This window comes from Alosa sapidissima, chromosome 14 (genome assembly GCF_018492685.1).
Source record: "Alosa sapidissima isolate fAloSap1 chromosome 14, fAloSap1.pri, whole genome shotgun sequence".
Classification (NCBI taxonomy): domain Eukaryota; kingdom Metazoa; phylum Chordata; class Actinopteri; order Clupeiformes; family Clupeidae; genus Alosa; species Alosa sapidissima.
Window position 1 is genome coordinate 31578584 of NC_055970.1, and position 22069 is coordinate 31600652.

General features: G+C 39.7%; 2 protein-coding genes across 4 annotated transcripts; one reads left to right on the top strand and one right to left on the bottom strand.

The window, feature by feature from the left end:
* The first annotated feature begins 699 nt into the window (after window positions 1-699).
* cd44a (CD44 molecule (Indian blood group) a) lies at window positions 700-21564 on the top strand. Of its 3 annotated transcripts, XM_042061253.1 has the most exons (12): window positions 11698-11917; window positions 12353-12430; window positions 12853-12926; window positions 14870-14987; window positions 15022-15107; window positions 16220-16385; window positions 16565-16704; window positions 16803-16898; window positions 18683-19510; window positions 19989-20081; window positions 20261-20339; window positions 20441-21564. In XM_042061253.1, the coding sequence occupies exons 5-12, from the start codon at window positions 15041-15043 to the stop codon at window positions 20643-20645; spliced, it is 1674 nt and encodes a 557-aa protein (XP_041917187.1). In that variant the 5' UTR covers window positions 11698-11917; window positions 12353-12430; window positions 12853-12926; window positions 14870-14987; window positions 15022-15040; the 3' UTR covers window positions 20646-21564. The 3 variants fall into 3 exon arrangements, with proteins under 3 accessions (XP_041917186.1, XP_041917187.1, XP_041917185.1); XM_042061252.1 differs by lacking the exon at window positions 11698-11917 and adding an exon at window positions 700-1566 and having other exon boundaries at window positions 14870-15107; XM_042061251.1 differs by having other exon boundaries at window positions 11906-12035; window positions 14870-15107.
* Window positions 6393-11522, bottom strand: LOC121681498 (APAF1 interacting protein). The gene is made up of 7 exons (XM_042061257.1): window positions 11274-11522; window positions 11066-11166; window positions 10810-10858; window positions 10527-10644; window positions 9066-9201; window positions 8718-8885; window positions 6393-6818 (listed from the first exon to the last, which is right to left on the bottom strand). The coding sequence occupies exons 1-7, from the start codon at window positions 11385-11387 to the stop codon at window positions 6719-6721; spliced, it is 786 nt and encodes a 261-aa protein (XP_041917191.1). The 5' UTR covers window positions 11388-11522; the 3' UTR covers window positions 6393-6718.
* Window positions 21565-22069: the final 505 nt, after the last annotated feature.

A 22069-nucleotide genomic window follows, 5' to 3' on the forward strand; every position in this document is an offset into this window, starting at 1 on the left:
GCCAAAAGTGTACAATGCCTCAATGTGTGCTGCATATGATCCTACAGAATCAGACACACAGACTTTTGCGAATGTTGTACTGTAAGCATGCATAAGTGACCCAAAATGTAAATATGCATCCAGAAAGCCACACACTTTAAAGACTCATATTCCAAAATAACAATTAAAAACAGTACTCACCATAAAATTCACATTTCCTTATCATTTTAAGATGTTGTACATGGATCTCTGATGTGCTATTTTTACTCATGCATGCCCTGCTACTGTGGACAGAAATAGTATCAGCAGATATTAAAGCATGCGGTGACCATGACCCCCCCTCTGTACAATCATATAGGGAAAGATGTACCGCTCATATTCATGAACGCTATTTGTTGACCTCTCCCTTTTAGTACATACAGCTCTCTATATTTTTATGATTGTCTTAGACTTGCTGACTGTGCAGTGGTGATTAAACTGCTTTCAGGCTTGGGCTGATAGTGACGGAGTGTCCTCATTTCTTCTCCCTGAGGAAGCACCGAACCTTTGCTAACTCTCCAGCCATAGATGCAGGGCTGCCTGGGACTGCAGAGCCAGCCTTCAGAAATCAAAGGCAATGGAGTCAATAACATCCCACAGCCAAAACAAAATACAAAACAGGATATAACTTGTTAATCATCGATTCCTTTTATTATATAGGTTTCAATATCACCTGCAGTGCCTTGCGAGAATGATGAACTAGAAAGAGATTGTTTTTGTAGAGAGTTGAAAAATTGTGGGATAGTTTGTGACTTTAACTTGATACAGATTGTGCTTACTATCAACCTACATGACCTGGCTGAGATTCAGTTTCTGGCCATGTAAATGTAATGACTAAATGCTATTGAATTTTAATGGCACATCGTCAAACAGCCTGATCCCCCAGGATTAGGAAGCCCCACAGACTATTTCTTTAGGCAAATGAGTAATACGCTGCAGTCCAATATAACTGTCATTTTAACAAAGACCATAAAAGATGCCAAGTAAAATGCTTCTGAGAGCAATTCTGAACAGTTTACAATAAAGAAGGCTACCCTGCACAACAGCAGCAGTGCACACTGCAGGTTTTATAGGCTGTAGAAACTCACATATGAAATGTAATTGATTTATTGACTGTACCATTTTGAGTTGTTCTGCATAGAATTAGATTAGGGGGGCCAGGCTTATTAAGGCATTATTTCAGTGAACCAATAGTGTTCTTAAGGGGGTAAAGTAATTGTTAGCAGCTGCTTTTAATCTAATATGTAGCTAAGTGGTCAAAGGCTAATCACAGTCGCTGTATATCAATGCTCTAGTGACACAGACTCAGTGTGCTTTGTAATTTATAAGCGTGACTACAATAGCCTCCCCCAGGAGCTTGTGTGTCCAGCCATGTTTCATGTCTCTTTGTCCTTTTTAAACAATGGAAGGGTAATGACTTCCCAGGGCTTCAAGTGGATTAGACAATGTACATCAGGAAAAAATGAAAAATAATGGCCAGCATCTTTATATCCTTCAAATCACAGCATGAGAGATGGAGGGATGAGAGTGGCTGTGCTGTACAGTATGGTGAGTAACAGATTTTTTTGTGTGCATGGTAATCTCATTTTGACTCATCCATCCACTTTCAGGTTGAGGGAATTGCTAAGACAACCGCACAAAGACCCGCGAGATTAAAGTTAACGACTGTGATTAGTAAAGTTATAAAAAATGCATGCCCTAAAAAAACTGTTTACATTTGGGATTAGAATTGACGTCAACAGACAACCACAAGGAGAACTCCTAAGTGGCAAAGCCCCTTGCTAGAATGTGCCTAAGGGTACACCTATATTTGGCCAACCCCTGTCACAAGCAAGAGCATCATTCACATTTCATAGGAGCAAAGTCGTCAGGGCTAATTCAACAAAAAAACTGATATTTCCACAGCTGATTGTCACTAATGCGCTTAACGGCTTATTACACACTAACAGTGTATTTTACAAAACCTTGTTGGAAAAAAGAGGTCAGTCATGTTCTAAAATACCTAAACAATAGCTCTCACTAAAGAGCATTTAAGCCAACACATATTTCAGAGCACCGCGGAGCCCACACGTCATTCTGCAGAGTAACAGTGGGTAATGACGGGTGGCGCTTTATGTCCTTCGAGCTAAAAAAAAATTGCCCCACCCCCCCCCCTTTTTTTTATCCCCGTTTGTCCCAATTTCCTAACATCATTAACCCACACTCTCCCAGTCCTCAGCAGGGCCAAAGTCATACATCACTCTGGGGGAGTAAGGTCCAGTGCAGGCCTCCTCTGAGAAGTGTAAAATCAGTGACCCCCTCTTAGACGCACCTGCACCACTGCCCATGATTCTCCCCATAAGGCCCACTTTATTACTGTTTTGATTATTTATTAAAATCCTAAGTACCTATTGATTATTTTTCTTTTTGGACATAAAATACTTAAGTAAAAATACATAACTCTGGCGAGACCGTTTCTACCTAACTGCACAAACAGGTGAGCCTGTGCTTTGTGCTCAAGGTCTTTCCAAATGTGAAGCATCGATTTATAACTGCTCCATAATCAGAGCAACAGTGGTCACACAGGTGCATGGTGATGGGGCCGTTGGAAGGTAAATCCAGGGAACAGTCTCAATGAGCCAGTATTGGAACTGTGAGCCAACTGCTCATTGTCATTCCAAACACATCCTCCATCTGCAGTCAGTTCAAAACCTGTTCTGATAGGGATCTCCCTGCAATACCCAACATTTTCTGAAACACAGCAGGTGAGGGACATTGAGAGAGGGGACAAAAGTGAGTGAGTGACTGACTGACAGAGAGAGAGAGAGAAAGAGAGAGAGAGAGAGAGAGAGAGAGAGAGATGGGGGGGTAGGATTGGAGGTAGAATAGAGAAAAGGAGGATTCAATAACAGGACTGACGCATATGTATGTGCCCTTATATTTAAAGGAGCAGACTGCATCAGATCATCTATTTTAGATCAGTGATTTCTCATGCCAGCAGTGTGGCGACATGATAAACAGCTTAAAAAATGTGCAGGTTAAAACAACAGACAGCTTCTGCACCATCACAAAGATTTTGTGACAGTGGCCCTACCTTTAATGGCATTGTCCAGTAATAAAAATGCCAAATTCCCTGAAAGTCACGCTACATGACAACATCCTTAGCACCCCCAGACACACTTAGTCAAGTCATGGACTCTCCTTACTCCAGATACTGTACTCTCAACATTGTTCATGTTTCCATGGCAGCAATATATTTAATATAATGTGATCTAAAAACAACTAAATGGCTTAAGTTAGGTTTAAAAATATAAGAAAGAATTTTCCATCCACAATGAGCCTCCGTACGTACCAACTGAAAACATTTTCATTATGGAGTAATGTATGGAGCCCGGGAATGTCCATAGCAAGAACATTTTTTTATATTGAAAGCATGTGTATCCTTTTAACTAAATCACACACTTGTTTTAATTAATTTTTTTATTAAATTGTGCAGTTATTTTAATTATTTTATTCCCACATTTTATTCACAGTAACTAGGAATAGGCAGCACAACAGACCAAATTCTGTAAGGTTGGAAAGTTTGGCTATTCTCACATTTGACATGCTCCTTGATCAATTTACATTAATATGAAGCCACATATTCATTATATCGGTATATGCCTTAATTCTGCTTTTAGCTTTGATTTGGGCCTCATATTATTCTCTTTTGAGGATTGGATTCCTTACTAAGGGATCTATTTACCCACTGCATTTTCCCATATCATATCCTAAAAAGCTAAATATTGGTAAACAAAGAAATACTGACAGGGTTATTTAATACATACTGTGCATAGTGCCAAAGCAGATACCTCTCTCCTACGATTGGTGCCCTTTAACTGTGCTTCATCGTTTTATTGCATATTCTCCGTCTCTTGGTAGCTACCGGTACATGGCTTTGCTCAAGCTGGTTGCTCGACCTGAAGAAAAAAAGATGAGTACATTTCCAGCTTCTTTGTGCTGCAAAAAAGCATCAATACATGTCTGCGAAAGTCACAAAAATGTGCTCTCTGTTCACTTGAAGATAGCACTGCATGAGCCAAAAACAGTGTCTTACATAAGCAATTTTCTGCCTTCGGCTACATCCCCATACTCCACTTGATCAGACTATCAGTTTATTAATACATAAACTCCTGCTGAAAATGTGAATCCATTTATATGTCTCTATCATGAGTAAAAGTCCTTGTTTTAATGTATGCACAGCAGGGCACGGGCCAGCTTTAAAAAGGAAGTGAAACAACCTCAACCATCTAGACTTCACATTCACTTTGCCTCCTGGTTCCAGTTGCATTTGCTGAGTCACAGCCGGTCCATTTGACTGTATTGTCCATAAGTGCCTTTAGTTTATAGGTCATGACTGCTTTTAAAGGGCCCTATTTATTCGGTTTCCCCCAAAAGTGAGCTTTACTGATGCAGTATATGAGACACTGGTCCCTGTATAAATGGGGGAGCAGAGCTGACAGCCTGGGCCTCAGTCAATAGGGCCAAATCATTCTGCAAATGAGCATGTGAACAAAACAAGCAAACGTAGTGGAGTTTTCAGATGATCAAGGTCTCCAAATATAGACATTGTAGAAACAGACAGCTGCCTAGTGTTGATAATAAGCACTTCCAAATAACACCATTAACAGATGTTTCAAAGGCTTACCAATGGAAGAAAGGGCAGAAACCATTTTTACCTCCAAATATGGTATGGCATGATAATACCTGTGAAAAAGATGACATAAGTACAATTTTCATTTGAAAAGGCATGCCATGTAAAAATGAATTGTTTTTTAATAGTCCACTTTGACAAGCAGTGCACACTGGTCGAGCACTTTCACCCTCAACCCAGTGGTTTCTCATTCTCATCACGTAGCATTGGCTCTCTAAATTATCCATCAGCCTTAGTCTGGGCACTCGGTTCTGGCATGTCTTTTACTCAAGACATTGTCCAAATGACTGCTTTATGTGCCTCGTGCATTGTCCTCCCTGTGCTCTGCAGTTTGGAGGAACACAGGTCTGTTATGATGGTGGGGGGACTGCGTCATCTGATGGAAACGGGAGCGCGGGCCTTACTTAATTTCTTTCATGATTGACCACAACACGCCTGCAGTTATTCTGCACACAGCTGTTAAGCAAAATTATGTGCCAAGATGAATGTGCAAGGATTATGCCCAGCGTACTTGAACACAGGCAGCATGCAATTACATGGATAGCTCTCAGAAACATCGGTCAACAGCAAATCCCCATTTGCCTGTGGTTATTTCTCCTCCGGATCATAGGGAATGCTGTAATGTTGCTTAGTTTCTGAGGGAGCATGTGGGCAGTAATGCAAACCTACCCACTGCTCACAGTAAAAGACAGAAAACACAATGAGAAAAGGGCTATTGCCACAGCAAAAAAGTGCTGCATGGCCTATATGAATTTAATGACAAAATGGAATATTTATCAAATTCAGTTTATGAATTAGATCTTAATGCACAGTAAACAATTCTTTGAGAGACCACTTGAGGGGATTTGCCCACGCAGCTGGAAGCAAGGAAGCGGATTGGCTGCCTGTTTGATTGAGAAGCCAGGGTAGGTTACAGTCGGCCAAGAGTTATGGCACTTCAGAGAATAATGTTCACTCAGATGGGGGTAACAGCAGCAGTGAAAAATGGAGGGCAATAAAAGTGGCTGGCTCCATCGTCCCTCCCTCATCTTCAGTTTAACAAGAAGTCCTTCCCTCCTTTCTTTCTCCCTTCCTCTGCTAACAACAATGGCGACAGCTCAGCCTGCATACTGTCTGAAATAATGCGGAACATGGAGAATAACATCTGAAATGCATTGACTGACCCAACCCTATTCACAAAAATGCATGGAAAAGCAGCAATGTGATCTATGCACTTAGAATCTTCTATGGCTAAGAGCAATGTTCATCAATGCAGTTTGTGGAAAAGATTATGTAATGGACATGTTTTTGTGCGGTATGAGCATTAGTACCACAATGTAGGTAAAACCTGAAATGAATACAGTATACCTTTGACAAATGGGCACATTTCAAAAGAATTCTAGGATCAAAGAAGAAAAAGCTTTTTGTGTTTGTAGATCAGTCTCTGTCCCCACAATTCCTACTTTACAAACACTATTAAAACAGAAATTAGCATTTGATTGATAGGAATAAATAAAAGCTCTAGTATGTTACGGTTGCCTTATCCTCTGGATGATGCTGTGGCATAATACAATACTTGCTATGGGCGAGGCATTTTGTTCTCAAGGGTAACAGTGGCCCTGTTCTAATTCTCTGAATTGTCAATAACATCTCTGAAGGATACAAAAAATAATTTCTTGCTTTTTTCACATACTCATGGTAAAAAACACAATGACACAACACATACATTTATACATTTATGAATGTGTGTTCATCCCTGAGCACACTCAAATCAGTGTAAAAAATTGTATTTAAATCATTGGATTTAAGTAATTAAGTAATATGACTGTAACAGAGTCTGTGCCCCAATTGGCAGATCTAAAAAGGTTTTAAATACTCTATATTATAGTCTATATTAATACAAATCACATGCCACAATACTTTGGTGCAAGTAGTGGAGCACTAAGCAATTCCTTTTGACTGATCACTGGGATTATGGAAGAAAAATGTTCACTGCAGACAAGCAGGATTCATGCCTTAATCCTTCAGTTCCACCGTCAAAGACAGGCATTAAAGGATGCCTTTCTCCTCGGCGGGGAGGGCAGATGGGTCCAGGCCACACTGCTTCATCTGGACAGCGATGTCAAACAAGTAATCATAGCATTCACACCTACAGAGGACACAGAAAGAATTTACTTAACAACAACAACAACTTGCATTCATACAGCACTTTCTCTAGGCACCAAAACGCTGTACAATGACAGGGTAACACTATCCACCACCCATGTGTAGCACCCCCCTGGATGATGCACGGCAGCCATTATGTGCCAGAACGCTCAACACACACCAACTTGAGGTGGAGAGTGATGGAATGAATGAATGAATGAATGAGACAATTATACTGGGGGATGATTAGGGGGCCAGACTGAATGAGCCAAGTTGGAAATTTAGCCAGGACACCGGGGAACCCCCTACTCTTTGCGATAAGTGCCATGGGATCTTTAATGACCACAGTGACTCAGGACCTCAGTTTAACCTCTCATTCAAATGTCAGATCTGTTCCATGTGTGCAGGATTTCTTTCACAGGGAAAGGCAGGTAACCTAAGGCCACAGAGATGCCGTATCTATCTCTGAAATGCAAGGCAAGAATTCCAAAATATGGGTGCATGTGGATTGTTGCTATGATACTGTATGTTATACTCAGACATTGCTAGCTCACTATCATAAGAGAGACAGATAGCCAAGCAATGACCCATTGTAGAAAGAATGCAACCTCAAAAGTTAAACTATTTTTAAGTTGACTGCTTAAAAAGTTTAACTTTGCATTTTTGTGTCTTTGCAACTCGCTTAGATAAATGCAAGGCGCATCACAAAGGTCTACATTTTTATTAGTCACATTGTTCTGTACAGAAACACCTCAAGCTCGAGGTGAAAAAAGTATCTCTATGTGAAAGCTGCCTAAACAAGTGAGAGTGGTAGGGAAATGGGAAGACAAGCAGTAGAAATGTTCAGAGACTATGGAGCTGTACAAAGCAGCCAAGAATGTTGGGAAAGAACACTCAGGCCTAAATGGTTGACGATAATGCGACGTGGACAAACCAATGCAGTCCTCCCAGCAGGTTTGTTTTATCATTTCCCCTTTGTGTTTCTGTATGGGTGGTCACCTAATTAATGTAAACTTATTTTCACAATCAATATAAAAAAAAATCAAATGAACAATGTCTGGCTCTGGCCACCATGTGCTCAGGGCAATCCAGACCTTTCTCATCTGTTGTTCCCCGTTGGCAGAACATGCTACCAAGTCCTACCAGAGCAGGGGACGTCCCTCTCCACCTTCTCCAAAACTCCTGTAGACCCAGCTCTTCAGAGAGTATCTCCTTTTGTAGCACTACCAATAACTAGACATGCTAATCCTAGCACTTACCGCCTGACTAGAACTGATACTTGACTGAAGTAGCAATTACTGCTGCACTAACTTGTCCTTATCACACTCTACCTTGATTGTTTCCCTTTTTGGAAGTCGCTTTGGTTAAAAAGCATTAGCCATATGTAATGTAATGTAATGTAAAAGATTAGCCTTAATAACTTTCTGTACTTTTATATTGGTGTATATAAAAGGCAACTCAAAGCTCATAATGCACTATGTGTGATTCAAATAGTTCATAGATATATTATGTTGTTATTCGTGTTATATGTGAAGAATGGATCAGGCAGCTGGCACGGATCGGGTACACATCAATGCAGGGTTTGCTTGTATTAGACAAAAAAAATATTGCTGCTTTAAGATGTGCAAATTTTGAACTGTCTGTTGTTCTGTGATACTGTATGTCAAAATGACTGATGTCAAGGGTCATCAAGGTTAATAGAGGTAAACGTTTAAGCTGGGGAAGATGACAAACTCATCAAGATAAAATCAGACACTACATTCTGAGTAATTCAGACACTACAATACGAGCACCAAAAAAAAATCTGTTTTGATATTTCTGTAATAAGCTTGGTGATTCTTAGTTCCTTCTGTGCATACATTCTGGCAAGATAACCTTGTTTCTACAGAGTTCTAAAGCTTACATTGTTTTAGCCTTCTCCCAAGATTCACCCCACACGTAGACACCATGGCGTCTCACAAGGACTGCACAGGAGTCTGGGTACTCTTCCATAGCCCGGGCCATGCGATCCTTAAGGTCCCGCTCCTCAGGTGTGTTCTCAATGATGGGAACTGTCAGCATCTCATCATACCTACACAAAAGAAAACAAAGTGATGGATGTTATGACTGTCAATAATATGTAAAATACCTGTAAGATTTCACAACACAACAATTAACTGAAGGACATGCACAACAATTTCTGCCCAGTGTCTGTAATTTCCACTCAAAAGTTTAATGGAGTGTGTTTGTGGTCGGTCAGGCTCTCTCATACCTGTAGTTGGTGCCTGAATTTCCCTTGCGAATGCCCTTGATCATCTCCTGGTGAGTGATGCGGAACTCCTTTCCAGGAAACAGCAGTGTTGCCATTACTGCAGCTTTTGAATGAGTATGAATGACTGCCTCTGCCGCTGCAAATACAAATGACGACAATGTCACAATGTAAAAAGTAATTACACGGCATAGAGCACTGAAAGATCTGTAAAAAAGAATCCAAGTAAATACAGGAAGAAAGCAATGCTCTATTGTGCCATTTTGTGCATCATTCCTAAGCTTTGTTCATGAAAGCCTCCTCTTTCAGTTTACAAAATGACTACCTGCAGCCAGATTAAATAACAAAGTTGAGTATATAACAAATGAGTACGCAACACATGCCTTGACTGGGGGGTCAAATATGCCAAGTACACAGCAGCTGAGAGTACCGGGATATGACAAATATCAACTAATTCCAAATACTCTGAATCCTTTTACTAAATGATATTAAGTGTAATTTTTGTAGAGTTCATACATGTTATGGTACATTTAATTATCCTACCATCCTAATGAAAGACTATTTTCTATCAAATGTATGGAATTATTAGAAATTATTATGATTATGACTGCTAGCTACTACAATCAGTATTTTTGTGAATAAATTGCTTCTAGTCCTATAACAAATACCTATATGTAGCCTGTGGATACTTTATTTCCAAGGTTATATTGACCATTCAGAAGGCACATACATGGACAAGGGGGGGGGGGGGCATGAAATGTACAATAATGTTGGTGACTATGTTGTACTCCTTCACACTTACATAATCATTATAAATTAAGAGGCTTTTTCCTTTTTTAAATAAAAAACTGCTTATGAATCACTAATCCCATGTAATGAGTACAATACAACAATAGCCTTCTTATGAAGTTGTGGCAAAAAGGTCAATAACTTGTGACCACACAATAATTAAGATGAGGCCATAGTACATTAATAAGGCATGGGAACGCAACAGCTAAATTGGATTTGCATGTTGCAGATTATCCTTATTTAGTCCAAATTTCAACACAACCAATCCAGTGAAAAATAAGCTATTGCTGAGGCCTAAAATACTACAAAAATGATTGAATTTAACTCCAACATCAAAAATTAATCACTAAAAGGTATTTGGAGTAGAGCCAGAGAATTCTGCAAGCTCCCAGTAATGTAATAGACATTTTTACATTATTATTATTTAAAAAAAAAAAAAAAATGGAAAAACTGGGACCATTTAAGAATTCTGGGTGAGCTGGCATGGAATGACCATTAACATAAAGCTTCAAAAAGGCCACAGACATGCTTAAGTAAGAATCACAGGAAACCCATCTCACCGGCAACTGCAGTGACTCATCAGAGTGATAAACCCATCTTGTAATAGGCCTATGACTCACAAAGATATCTTGCTCCTGCTATTTTGTAAGGCACACTGGTTCGCTGTTTACTTACATCGCATGGTGTAGGCATTCATGAACAGAGGAGTGCACTGGCTCTTCTTCAACCTCTTCCAAGGGGGTGGGGAGCTAATGTCCCTCTCCTCCACATCACAAACAAACATGTCTTCAGGCTGTATAGCAAATAGAGATAGATGGTTGGTTCCTGAGTAAACCCTGCTCAAACAGTCATAGCTGGTGGGAATTTATTTGTATGCATAACAACAACAACAACATGTCATGAGCTTCTGTTTGAGGATGCGTTTCTGTATTCTCACATTGCTGGCAAGCCTACTTACTTGAATTCTCTCTTTTTGTACTCCAGAAGGGGCAATGTAGATATGATCACTGCAAGAGAGAAAAAAATACATCTGCGTAGGCCTACACATTTGAACATGATAGAAAATGAAACAGCTGGTAAACCAGTAAATCTAAACTACTGGTCGCGATTACTAACTTCAATTTATTCTAAACCTATGTTTTCAGACACCTTGCCTGTTGACAGATTGCAGTGATAGGCCTAGTCTGGTAAAACCACGAGAGTGAGGAACTTACCCCTGCTTTACGCTTATTCCTCCACCAGTTCCAGTTACCCACCCTAACTGATAAAACAGTCTGCAAAGCTCGGGAATTAATGCACGCGGGTGTTCCATGTCCTGCAAACAAGAAAAGTTAAGTTAACCTCTGAAGTAAGACAAAAATACAGGCCATCCGTAAATATGCTAAAACTTTCTACTCATACTCTTTGACGCCTGCCAAATACCTCGGAGTGAACATGATCTGAGTTTTTGCCATCAAACTCGCCGTTACCCGTGCCACATACAGACGACATTTTTATTGACACAGATTCAGCGCTTGGGACTCGACTCGGATACATATAACGCTACAATTTCACAACCAACAGGCTACATGTAACACATGTTGTTATTCTCTGAATGCTACGAAGTGCTCTATCACTGTCCTGTCCATTGAACTGATCCTAAACCTATGTTGTCAGACACACACGAAGGACCCAATAGTCGACTTCAAAGTGCCTGAAAACGTCTGCTGTACGTTTGTATGTAGTCCCCCCGCCCCCCAGTAGTTTTGAGCAGCCTGAGCGAATATCTGTGGGTTACACATTTCACAAGTCTTTGAGTGATAACTGGGGAAATTAGCCTATATTGAATTGCATTAGACAAGACATTGGATATGACACGACTTGGTTTAAGTAGCATTTATGTATGCTATAAGGCTACTCATGGTTGCTGCAGGCCATATGTTTTGGACTTAACATATTATTTATGACATATTATCCATGTGATGAGGAAAACAAACTTTAATTCAGTTGTATAGGCTTGTGTTTAACCAGGCAGTAGACGGGCGCATATAGCCTAATCGATTGAAGCTCGAGTCAACGAAGGAAAGGTCATTTGTTACTGTATGACGATGTGGTGTCGTGGAGGCATAATTATTTAGCAGAATAATAGGCTACAGTTTAAAATCAGCGGCAACAGAGTGTAGAAGAGAAGAAAAGACGGAACAAGTGCGCAGTGTTATCTATTTATAGGCAAAATATCAACAATTTAATTGAACACTAGATGGCAGTAATTCCATGTCTGTGAAAGTGGAAAATGCATCAGGCATGATTGTTCCTTCAGGGATTAATGGAAGTTCCACTGTGTCCGTAAATTGAACAAGCATAAATGAGCGTGGGAACTGAAGAAATGCCTGAATAATGTAGTGCTGTATTGTCAAAATGAAACAGATATAGATCTGAAACATGTCAACATATATGAAAATGATAACAGCATATTTTAAAAAGTGCAGTAACTGTATGCATTAAACATTTATTTTATGCAGAGGCCATTTTCAATGGAGGCTGGAGAGGCAGAGGACTTTTTGTCATTTGTCAAAAGAAACATGACTGAAAAAGCCAAGGTAATCTGACCACTGAGGGTCATTCTACAGATTTAGTGCCATTTAAGACGTGCCAGTGTCCCAAAATGTACTGTTGTACTGTTTAACTTAACTTTCCTTGGAATACCTGAGTTACTGTAATACTAATGTCTGGTGAAAATGTCATGCAAATAGTCTCACTGGAAGTATACTAAAAGAAATGTTGACACATTCTTCTCCCCGCTGTATATTTTGCTATTAAGAAGACTATTAAGAATTTTGCCTGTCTTGTTAAATAATGCTGCAATTGTTTTGTTAAATTCAATGCAGATGACCCCCTTGTCATGCATAATTCATTTCTTGGGAAAAAATATTGAATTTTTAGAGAAATTTAGGCTTTTAACCCTGTCCCTGTGTTTCAATCAACCCTGTAACACAACCATTTCCCCCTCCCAATAAAATAGTTTGATCCTTTTGGCATCATTTATAAAGGAAGTGGCATCATCAAAGTTTTCAGAACGCCGTGGTATGACAAGTGGTAAGTTTCTCTCTCACTTTCTATTAAATAATTCATGTTTTTTTATGCACACGTGGACTTGGCCAATCTCAGGCTTCAACACTGTTATGACTGCTAGCATCCAGAATTAGCACAAAATCTTCAACCCATCACATTCAATCACATTCAGCCCCATTATATTTTTTCAATGTTAATGGGTTGAAAGGCTTAACATTGTTTATGTTAAAATGGTATTTTCTATCAAGTACACACATTACCTTGTCACATCAAATCAAAAAAACATTTTAATGTTCATTTTTTCATCCTCAATCACAATTGGCACCGAATCTTTCTGCACAAAAACATTTAGATAGGCCATTGATTGAAATCTCGAAGGAACCAAACCGTATGTATTTAAATGTTTTTTTTTATTAATATTTGCATGTGCTATGACTTCTTATGAATTCACTGATCAACAAAGCATGTGTTTGTAGTCAAAAGGCTGCACTGAGGACCCATGGGTGTCTGATCCTGATTAGCATGAGTGCACTGAGAAATCATTGGGTGGCCAAGACGGAGGGCAAAGTGTTAACCCATGCCGGCAGGGATCTCTCAATCCTCATCAGGCAGATCTGAACAGAAACACGGTGACAACCATGGCATGGGCAAACTAATGAACTCAGTAAAAAGCTGGTTGCGGCATGTCAGGTCACTACTTAGGCAGTGGTTATTTTAAGGTTCAGTTGTTGCTATGTCACCAAGTGGTGTGCCACAGCTTGAGGAGGATGAGGTAAATTAAGCTAGAGTAGGCCGACATACCAAGGCAAAACAGAATCATTTGGTATAAAACAATGATATCAAATTATCCGTCACTTGAAGATTAAACATGTTGTCACAAAATATCTTATCAAATCTTTCCCCCAAAGAAAGATTTTGGAAAGGAGTAATTACTTCTCAATATGTGCTCCACCATGGTGGTTGGGTGCCAGCTCTGCATTACTGCTGCATCAGTAAAACTTTGTCCTCAACTGGGGTATGACACAGGCTATTCGGGCTGGGTGATGCATCAAAATCCAGACAAACAGTGGCTCTTCCGTTGCCCTCAAAGACAACAGCGCCCTTCATGGTCATTGTTGTCGTGAGTCCAGGCCTTTGTGCCAATCCACTCATGCTTCATGATACAGCCCTCGTTTGACTCATTCAAACAGCCAGCTCCACACAGAGCTGCTGTCTTATCGAAAACCGAGAGTTATCACTTCCATTCTGAATTCATTACTTCCTCATCACTTACTTTCACCTCTTTCCCATTCCAGTTTAGGGACATCATTTAATCACACAAATCATTAACAGAAAAACATTTTCATCTCAATTAACTTTAAATCTGTTTGTTTGGTTATAGTGAGGCTGTGAGTCAAAGGACAAACCACAATAATTTTATATTTGTTCTCATTTAAAGAGCCCAAATACAGTATCATGATGAATCAGAGATTCCCAGCACATCAATAACGATATTGTTGAGTTTGTATTCACATTGGGGATTGTCATGTTGTTTTACTGAAGGATGACGTCTAACCACACCCTGCAGACATGCTTTAACAGGAAGTGTAGGTTAATGAAGAGGGAGGTGAGACATGCCATTTATGATTTCATGAGTCAGCTGAATAGTGTGAGGTCATGGCTGATTCGTCATCACAGGGCCTGAGGTGCTTCCCAGGCACCCGGTATCACGACTGACATAACATTTACTCTTTTACATCACATTTATGTAACACTTAATTATGTCACTCATTTCTGTTGTCCGCCATAGCCTTACACACATTTGGTCAGTGTAATGAATCCAGTGTGATCCATATCTGCTGTCAGTTGGGCACAGTGGTTCAGTAGACTCCTAGTGGAGACAGAGTCCTGGGAAGGGTGTGTTCTGACTGATACCACCCACACTGCCTCTTACTTTCTCACACTTGTATTTTCCCTCTTTCATCAAGTATAAAGAAGGGAGGTGGATCTGTGGCAGCCCTCAGTGTACCTGAAAACAGCTGGCAAGTTATCATTAGCCTCCATTTGCACGGACACAGACAAGGACTTCTATTTTTCAAGGTTTTTTATTATTATTTATTTTTCTCTCACAATCATCACATTCTCATACAGAACCTAGAATGTGGAATGTATTTCAGTTTCTCACCTCTGGATTATTGGCTGTTATCAGTCCAGATGCATCTCAAGGTAAGTTACATGTTTAGCTTTATGGCATCTCTCAGTTTAGTTATACCATTGACCAAAATCATATAATATAAGGTGTTACCAAATGTTAAGACATATTGTCAACAGATCCGATTGTTTGTACAGCCAGATTGGCACCTGTGTATACTTCAAAACAGCCTGAATTCTGTCTAATTATGTAAAGATGCAGAAGGCTCAGCCTCGATGCCTAGTATTGTAATACTAAAAGAATGGTAATGACCAAGTGCTATGGAGATTAGCAGTTATGTCATTCTTTGGTCATACTTTATTTTAATGTCTAGAAACTTTCAGTTGTGAGGAAGAAAATTACTTTTTAATTTCTTGCATCAGGGTAAGGGTATTGGCTTATCTTTGAACATGCAAGGTTTAGAAGACAGGATGGTAGCAGCTTGCATTATCTGAAAGTTTTATGCTACTCAGAGTAGTTTGTTGAGTATCTATCTTATTGGCCATTATAATGCGGTCTTGCTAGTCCGTTAATTGTGACAGTGATAAATGCATCTCAAATGACATCTGAAATCTGATATAACTGTGACAGTCACAGTGACATCACTGATATCACAGGGTCATTTGAAATATGGTTTAGTTTGTTGGGAAAAAAATTGTGTGTATGTGTATGTTTATGGTTCTTAGGAGGCGCCTTTATTAAAAGCAACTTACAATGAAATCAATAAACATTACATTAACATTAAAATGGACAATTAAAAGTAAAGTCATATAGCCTAAAACAACTCAAATACCAATATTAGTAACAGACTAGATAACATTTATTATTATTATTATTATTATTATTATTATTATTATTAATAATAATAATAATAATAAATTGTACCCTTCATTATTTATTAATATTAATTGTGAACTAAGTAATGCTAATATTTACACTGAAAGAGAAGTAGGAAAGAAAGAAAGACAGACAGTAAGAAAGAAAATATCTTCTATCCATCCACCATAGAACAAATAGATGATATCTACACATTTTACACCTACATACATTCTTTTCACTGAGAAAATGCAGCTAGACAAGAAAAGCACATTTTTTTGTCATCTTGACCATGATAACTGACAATTGGCTTGGGGATTTCTCTCGACAGTTGAGTATCGTTCTTGCAGCTATGCTGGTGTGTTTCATGTGCGGGTCAGTTCCAATTACTCGCTGACCTCTCAGCAGGCGGATGAGCTGTGTCAGAGCCTGTACAGCAGCCTCGCCACCGAGGACCAGATCAGAGAGGCCTATAGCAAAGGGCTGGATACGTGCAGGTAAAATATTTAACAGGACTGCTCATCTGAACTGTACTTTTAAGGAAGTGTGTTCGGGTATGTCTGTAGATGTGTGTGTGTGTGTGTGTGTTGTGTGTGTCATATGTTTTTTTTTTTTCATTAATATCTTATAGATTTCACAAGGCATCTCAGAATATGTATTCTTGACATTTGCTCAGGTATGGATGGATTAATGACGAGAGAATGTTAATGCTACAACATGAACTTCAGCCAGACTGCCCTTCCAATGGAACAGGGGTGATGTTTCTTGCAGACACACCAGAGTCTCTCTCTGATGCCTACTGCTATGATGCCTCAGGTAAAAAAGAATAGGATTTAAGAATTCCTTAGAGGCTCCTAGGTGTATCGAATTCATATAATATATTGATCTGTTTTTTCCCCTGCTTTCATGAATAGTTACATTAGATTTGGATTGTGAAGAAGCCATGGCTCCTCAATCTGTAACTCCACCAGACACACAGACAACTGAAGAGTCTACTGCAGCAGTAACATGTAAGTGTTATGGCCAGTGCAGTGCCAATGTGGTGGAAAAACACTGTGTTTGAACTTAGCCTACAAAGGGCCGAGCGCGTCTTACTGAGGCGGCCTTTAGGTGTGTCCCATGAAAGGAAAATAGTGAAGTAGGTGTGTGGGTGCCAGGGAAACCATGGTAGACACACCTTTAACAATTTGGAGCTTAGTCACCTAAATGTCAAAAAGGACCAGCCACTCCTTCATTTCACCAATGTTGTGGCTTGAACAAGGAATCTGTGGAGACCATGTAAATAATCATTATTCTTAAATAGGCGACTACGCCGCTCCGTCCAGCATTTTTGTTTGTTTGTCTTGTTATGTGTCTTGTTTGTTGGAGCGCTTTGGGTTGCACTATGTGCATGTTAAAGCAACACCAAAGAACTTTTCCTCTGTCGCACGCACTATTTGTTTATCCAGCATGGCTTTGGAAATAACAATGTCCACAGACAAGGTAGAATATGTTGCATGATTTTAGAAGTACGATGTATTGCGACATCAGATGCAAGTCACATTTGTAGTTTCTTATGTGTCATTTCATCGAACTACAAATCCGCTACCCGATCTGGCAAACTTGCATAGTGCGGTTACAGCCGATAGAAGGGCGCGAAGCGAATGCAGAAGTGCCGTTCACCCTGTTACGAGTTAATGAACCACTGAAACGATTTTGGAAACATTATTTTAAGGTAGAAAAAACTCTTTGGTGTTGCTTTAAATGCGCTTTAAAAATAAAACTGACTTGACTTGACTTAAAAAAATGGAAAAGTTTTCACTCATAAAACTCATAAAAATAAAACTGACTTGACTTGACTTAAAAAAATGGAAAAGTTTTCACTCATGGAAAAGTTTTCACTCATTTTAGAAAGTTTTCACTCATAATAGTTGTTTAAAGATACACTATGCAAGATTTTCACCTTAATATAACCTTTACAAAGGCAATTTGATGGTAAACAAACTTGTAATAGGGGAATTGTTCAGCATAGCCGTAGCGAGTCGCTAACGAGAGAACCAGCCATGCAACTTCAAGAAAGTCGACCCGAAGACATAGATATAGCTCTTTTGCTATTTTTTGCCTCCACAACAAACGCATTTTCCTTGTGTACAGGGGGAACAAGCTACGAGAAGTAGGCTATTTACAAGGCAGAGTAAAATATAAAATATCACGACTCTAGGGGGAGCTGTACAGTCGCCAAAAATACCTGAAGCTGCATAGTATACCTTTAAGTAACACTTTGTTGGGATTTCCATGGAATACTTGAAGGCAGTAATACATATTTAGTTGGTTGGTTAAGACCATCAACCAGTGCCAAAGAGAGTGAAATCTGTCAAGAAAAGACATTGAGCCTAATTTGTATGGCATGCAATGCAGCAGGCAATGCATTGATACTGCCGCGCTCAAAGTAATGCTAATTTAATTATGGGGCAAAATGATTTTGCAAATTTAATGTACATGTACATGATCTTACACTTAAGCATGGATGGGTCAGTACGCAGACAAGGAAGTTTTTAGTAACTGAATTCCATCATTAAACACACCATTTCTGTGACATTTCTAAAAACAAATGACAACAAACTATCATTATGTTCCTCTAAATGTTAAAAATGCTACTAATAAAATTAACAAATATTACCATGCCTGTTCTCACTGCTTGATTTCTGCAGTGCTGAGTCCTATTTGTAGGGCCTGTTATGGTTTAGAGCTCAATGAGTCCTTGAGAGATCTCTAGTTCAAATGTGATGAATTTACCTTCTTTTCAACCTTTCAGCTAATCCTGGTCCTACTGACAGTGTAATTGAAAAGGCCACTACAGATTCTTCAGAAGGGGACGGCCTTGAGACCAAAAACCCAACTGTACAGACAGACACAGAAACAACCCCTGATGCAATAGAGCCAATTCCTGAGGTCCAGACTCCCACAGGTGATCCTGAGGATAACAAGGAGGACACCACAACGCCTTCCAAATTAATCCCCACTGATGCTGATGAGGTAATGGAGGCCATTGGGGTACCTGTTGAGCCAACCACTGAAGAACCCACGACCGTAACCAAGGAGGGAAAAGAAGAGGCTGGGGATGCAACAACTGAGGCCAACTCAGAGGACAGTGATGGTACTGACGCTGCTGTGGGCACTGACGCTGCTACCACTGACGCTGCTACCACCAGTCTTGACGACACCACTACAAATAGTGACCTGGAACTTCCTGTATCTGAGGATGTAGATGATTCGTTTCTACTGGTGAATGGTACAAAGTCAGCAGACATCTCCACCACCACGGCCCCTGCTGGAACTTTGGAGCCATCTGAAGTGAACCCCTCCAAGCAAGATGAAGATGAAGCCCTTGCACTCTCAACCGTTAGTCCAGTGGAGGGCACCACGGCCGATACTGACACATTTACAACTTCTGAGTCTGAAGATACCAATCCAGACAGCAAGGAAGACAGCACCACTGTAGTGTCCCCCGATGATGTGCCAGAGACCACCACAGAGACTCCTGCTGACCCAGATGATGTGCCAGAGACCACCACAGAGACTCCTGCTGACCCAGATGTTGACTTGAAGGAGGAAATTCCAAATGGAAATAACATCAGCTATGGTACGTGTCCATAAACTATTTTCATTCATTCTCCTAATTGATGTGATTTAAGAGGTGTTGACATCGTAGTAATAACAGTGGCCAGTGACCATCCACATCTGCTACTGATGCTGTTGCTGTTTCCGTAAGTGAATTAACAGCTGTGTGAAACAATCATTTTAAATATTGTATTGTGAAAGACCAAAACATTTTTATCAATTTAGCAGACACTTTTATCTAAAGTAACTTACATATATAAATAATATTACAAGGGCCATTGTCCTCAGAGCAACTCGGGGTTAAGTGCCTCACTCAAGGGCACGATGGACGGGCGGAGGTTTGAACCCACAAGGAGCCCAGCTCCTTACCCACTATGCTGCCACCACCCCTGGTGAAACAAGGAGGCTTAAATGGGCCTTTACCTCTACCTTACCTCTTCCACTTTGTGATCATGGCATCAAGGAACTAATCCATATATACTGCCATTGTCCACAAACAGGTCTTCCTTCTCCAAGAGGTCGGATGGGACCAAAGGACATTGAGTCATTCACTGCACCAAACCCAGCAGCTCAAGAGGAGGGTGGCACCCCTGGTAAGTGTGCTCTGTAATATATTGATTATTATGACACATCAACTCAAAGCATTTTGCTTAATAATAATTATGCTGATAATCATAGACATGTATTGACAAGTATACTGTATCTGTTGTCCGAAATGGTGTGTTAAAAGATTTGTAATGGCTCTGCTTGCTCTAATCCCCTGTTCTTTTAGCCTGGCTGATAATCTTCTCATTTGTCATGTCCGTTGGAGTCTTGCTCTGTGTGTTTGCTGCTGTTGGCACCAGGGAAAGGTATGATTCACACAGTTGAGAAATGAGTTGTGTGCTCCCCAAACACTGCAAACAATAGTTCATTGATCACCTTTTACTTCCTTTCAAAATTCCACATTTAGCTGGTATGGACCGCTACGTCAGAAAGTCAGAGGCAAGGACAGCAGTGAGGAAACTGAGAAAAAAGCAGCAGTGTCTTTGTCTACGGACCAGCAACAGGAAATGGTGACGCTCATGAACAGAGGTCCAGTCCAGACGAACGGCAGGGCAGAAGAGTTCACTGTGATTGCCCTGGAGGAGCCCCCAGAGAAAGAGTTCTTGGCATGAGAAGGGATCCACAGGGGCTGGGACAGACAGACAGACAGACAGACAGACAGACAGACAGACGCGCGCACACACACACACACACAAACACACACACACACACACACACACACACAGACACACACACACAGACATGCTAATGGAGCAAAGACAACAAGTGAACAGTGAAGTACGATGTCATCAAACCCAGTAACTGTAGAAATGTGCACATGAGTAACAGTTCTGGAAATCCCTTCCTTGTTGTGCAGCGGGGCATCATCTTACATGTGCATATTTCAATATTAGTGGTCAAAATGTCAAGTTCAATTACTATTTATGTTTCAGAATCGATCAAATGGAAATATGATTATGAATGAATAACATTAAATGTTACAGTGAATTGTTAAATGTTTGAATCACCTTATAATCTCTTAATATTCAAGATTCAAGCAAAATCACAAGGGTTTCCATGCAGAAGTATTGATAAATGCTTGATGATATTGTATTGATGATAAGTATTGATAAATGCACATGATGGCAGAGGTTCTCAATCCTGTTGCCGGGACAACCCTACTCAGCACATTTTCATCTTTCCCTGCTTTGCTTACCCTACCGGAGGCCTCTTCATTAGCTCAACACAGTTGCAATCACGGTGCATATAAGGGTTGCCATAGCAGGGACAGATGGAAGATATACAGGGTATGGGCATGGAAAACCCTGCATTATTAGTTATGTTCATACCTAATATCTTTTCTGTGCTGTCATCAGGACATGCCTTCAGGAATCTTCGGTCACTGTGCATACAGTATGTAAAGCCATACTAATGTTTCTCTTTATTTAACAAATTATTTGTCTAACTGTGTATTTGTTTTAATTTATAGTATACAACATAAGATGCACTGAACTTGAGAAGAGATTTTTGACAGTAAATGTTTGTTTCATACAATGTGTGGACTTTGCTAGTTGCTAGTTACTAATCAATGAGACAATTTAGCATAATTCTATCCATTCAGTTGTTATTATTTTTTTAATTAATTAGTTTATACCTAAACTGGTCTTCTGTGGGTATAGATAAGATTTATTGCAAATAAAAAAGTGGAATTATGTGAAGTTATACCAAAATTTACAAAAAAAAACTAGTCTTTGAAACCAACATTATAGACTGCCTGAGGTGACTGAATCTCATTAGTTACTTCACAGTCTGAAGATTTGTAATATGAGGCACTGTTAAACAGATTAAATGTCCTTAGAGACATTAAGTAAAAGCATGGACTCCAAATAATAGTATAACACTGTCAAATAGACACTTCAAGGCCAAATTAACTCTCTTATTATTTACAAATATAATATAGGAACAATTAATCAGAAACATCATAGTGTCTCATACAGAAACTTTTATTGATATACAGAATTATACAGTATGAACACATTAAAATACATTATAATAC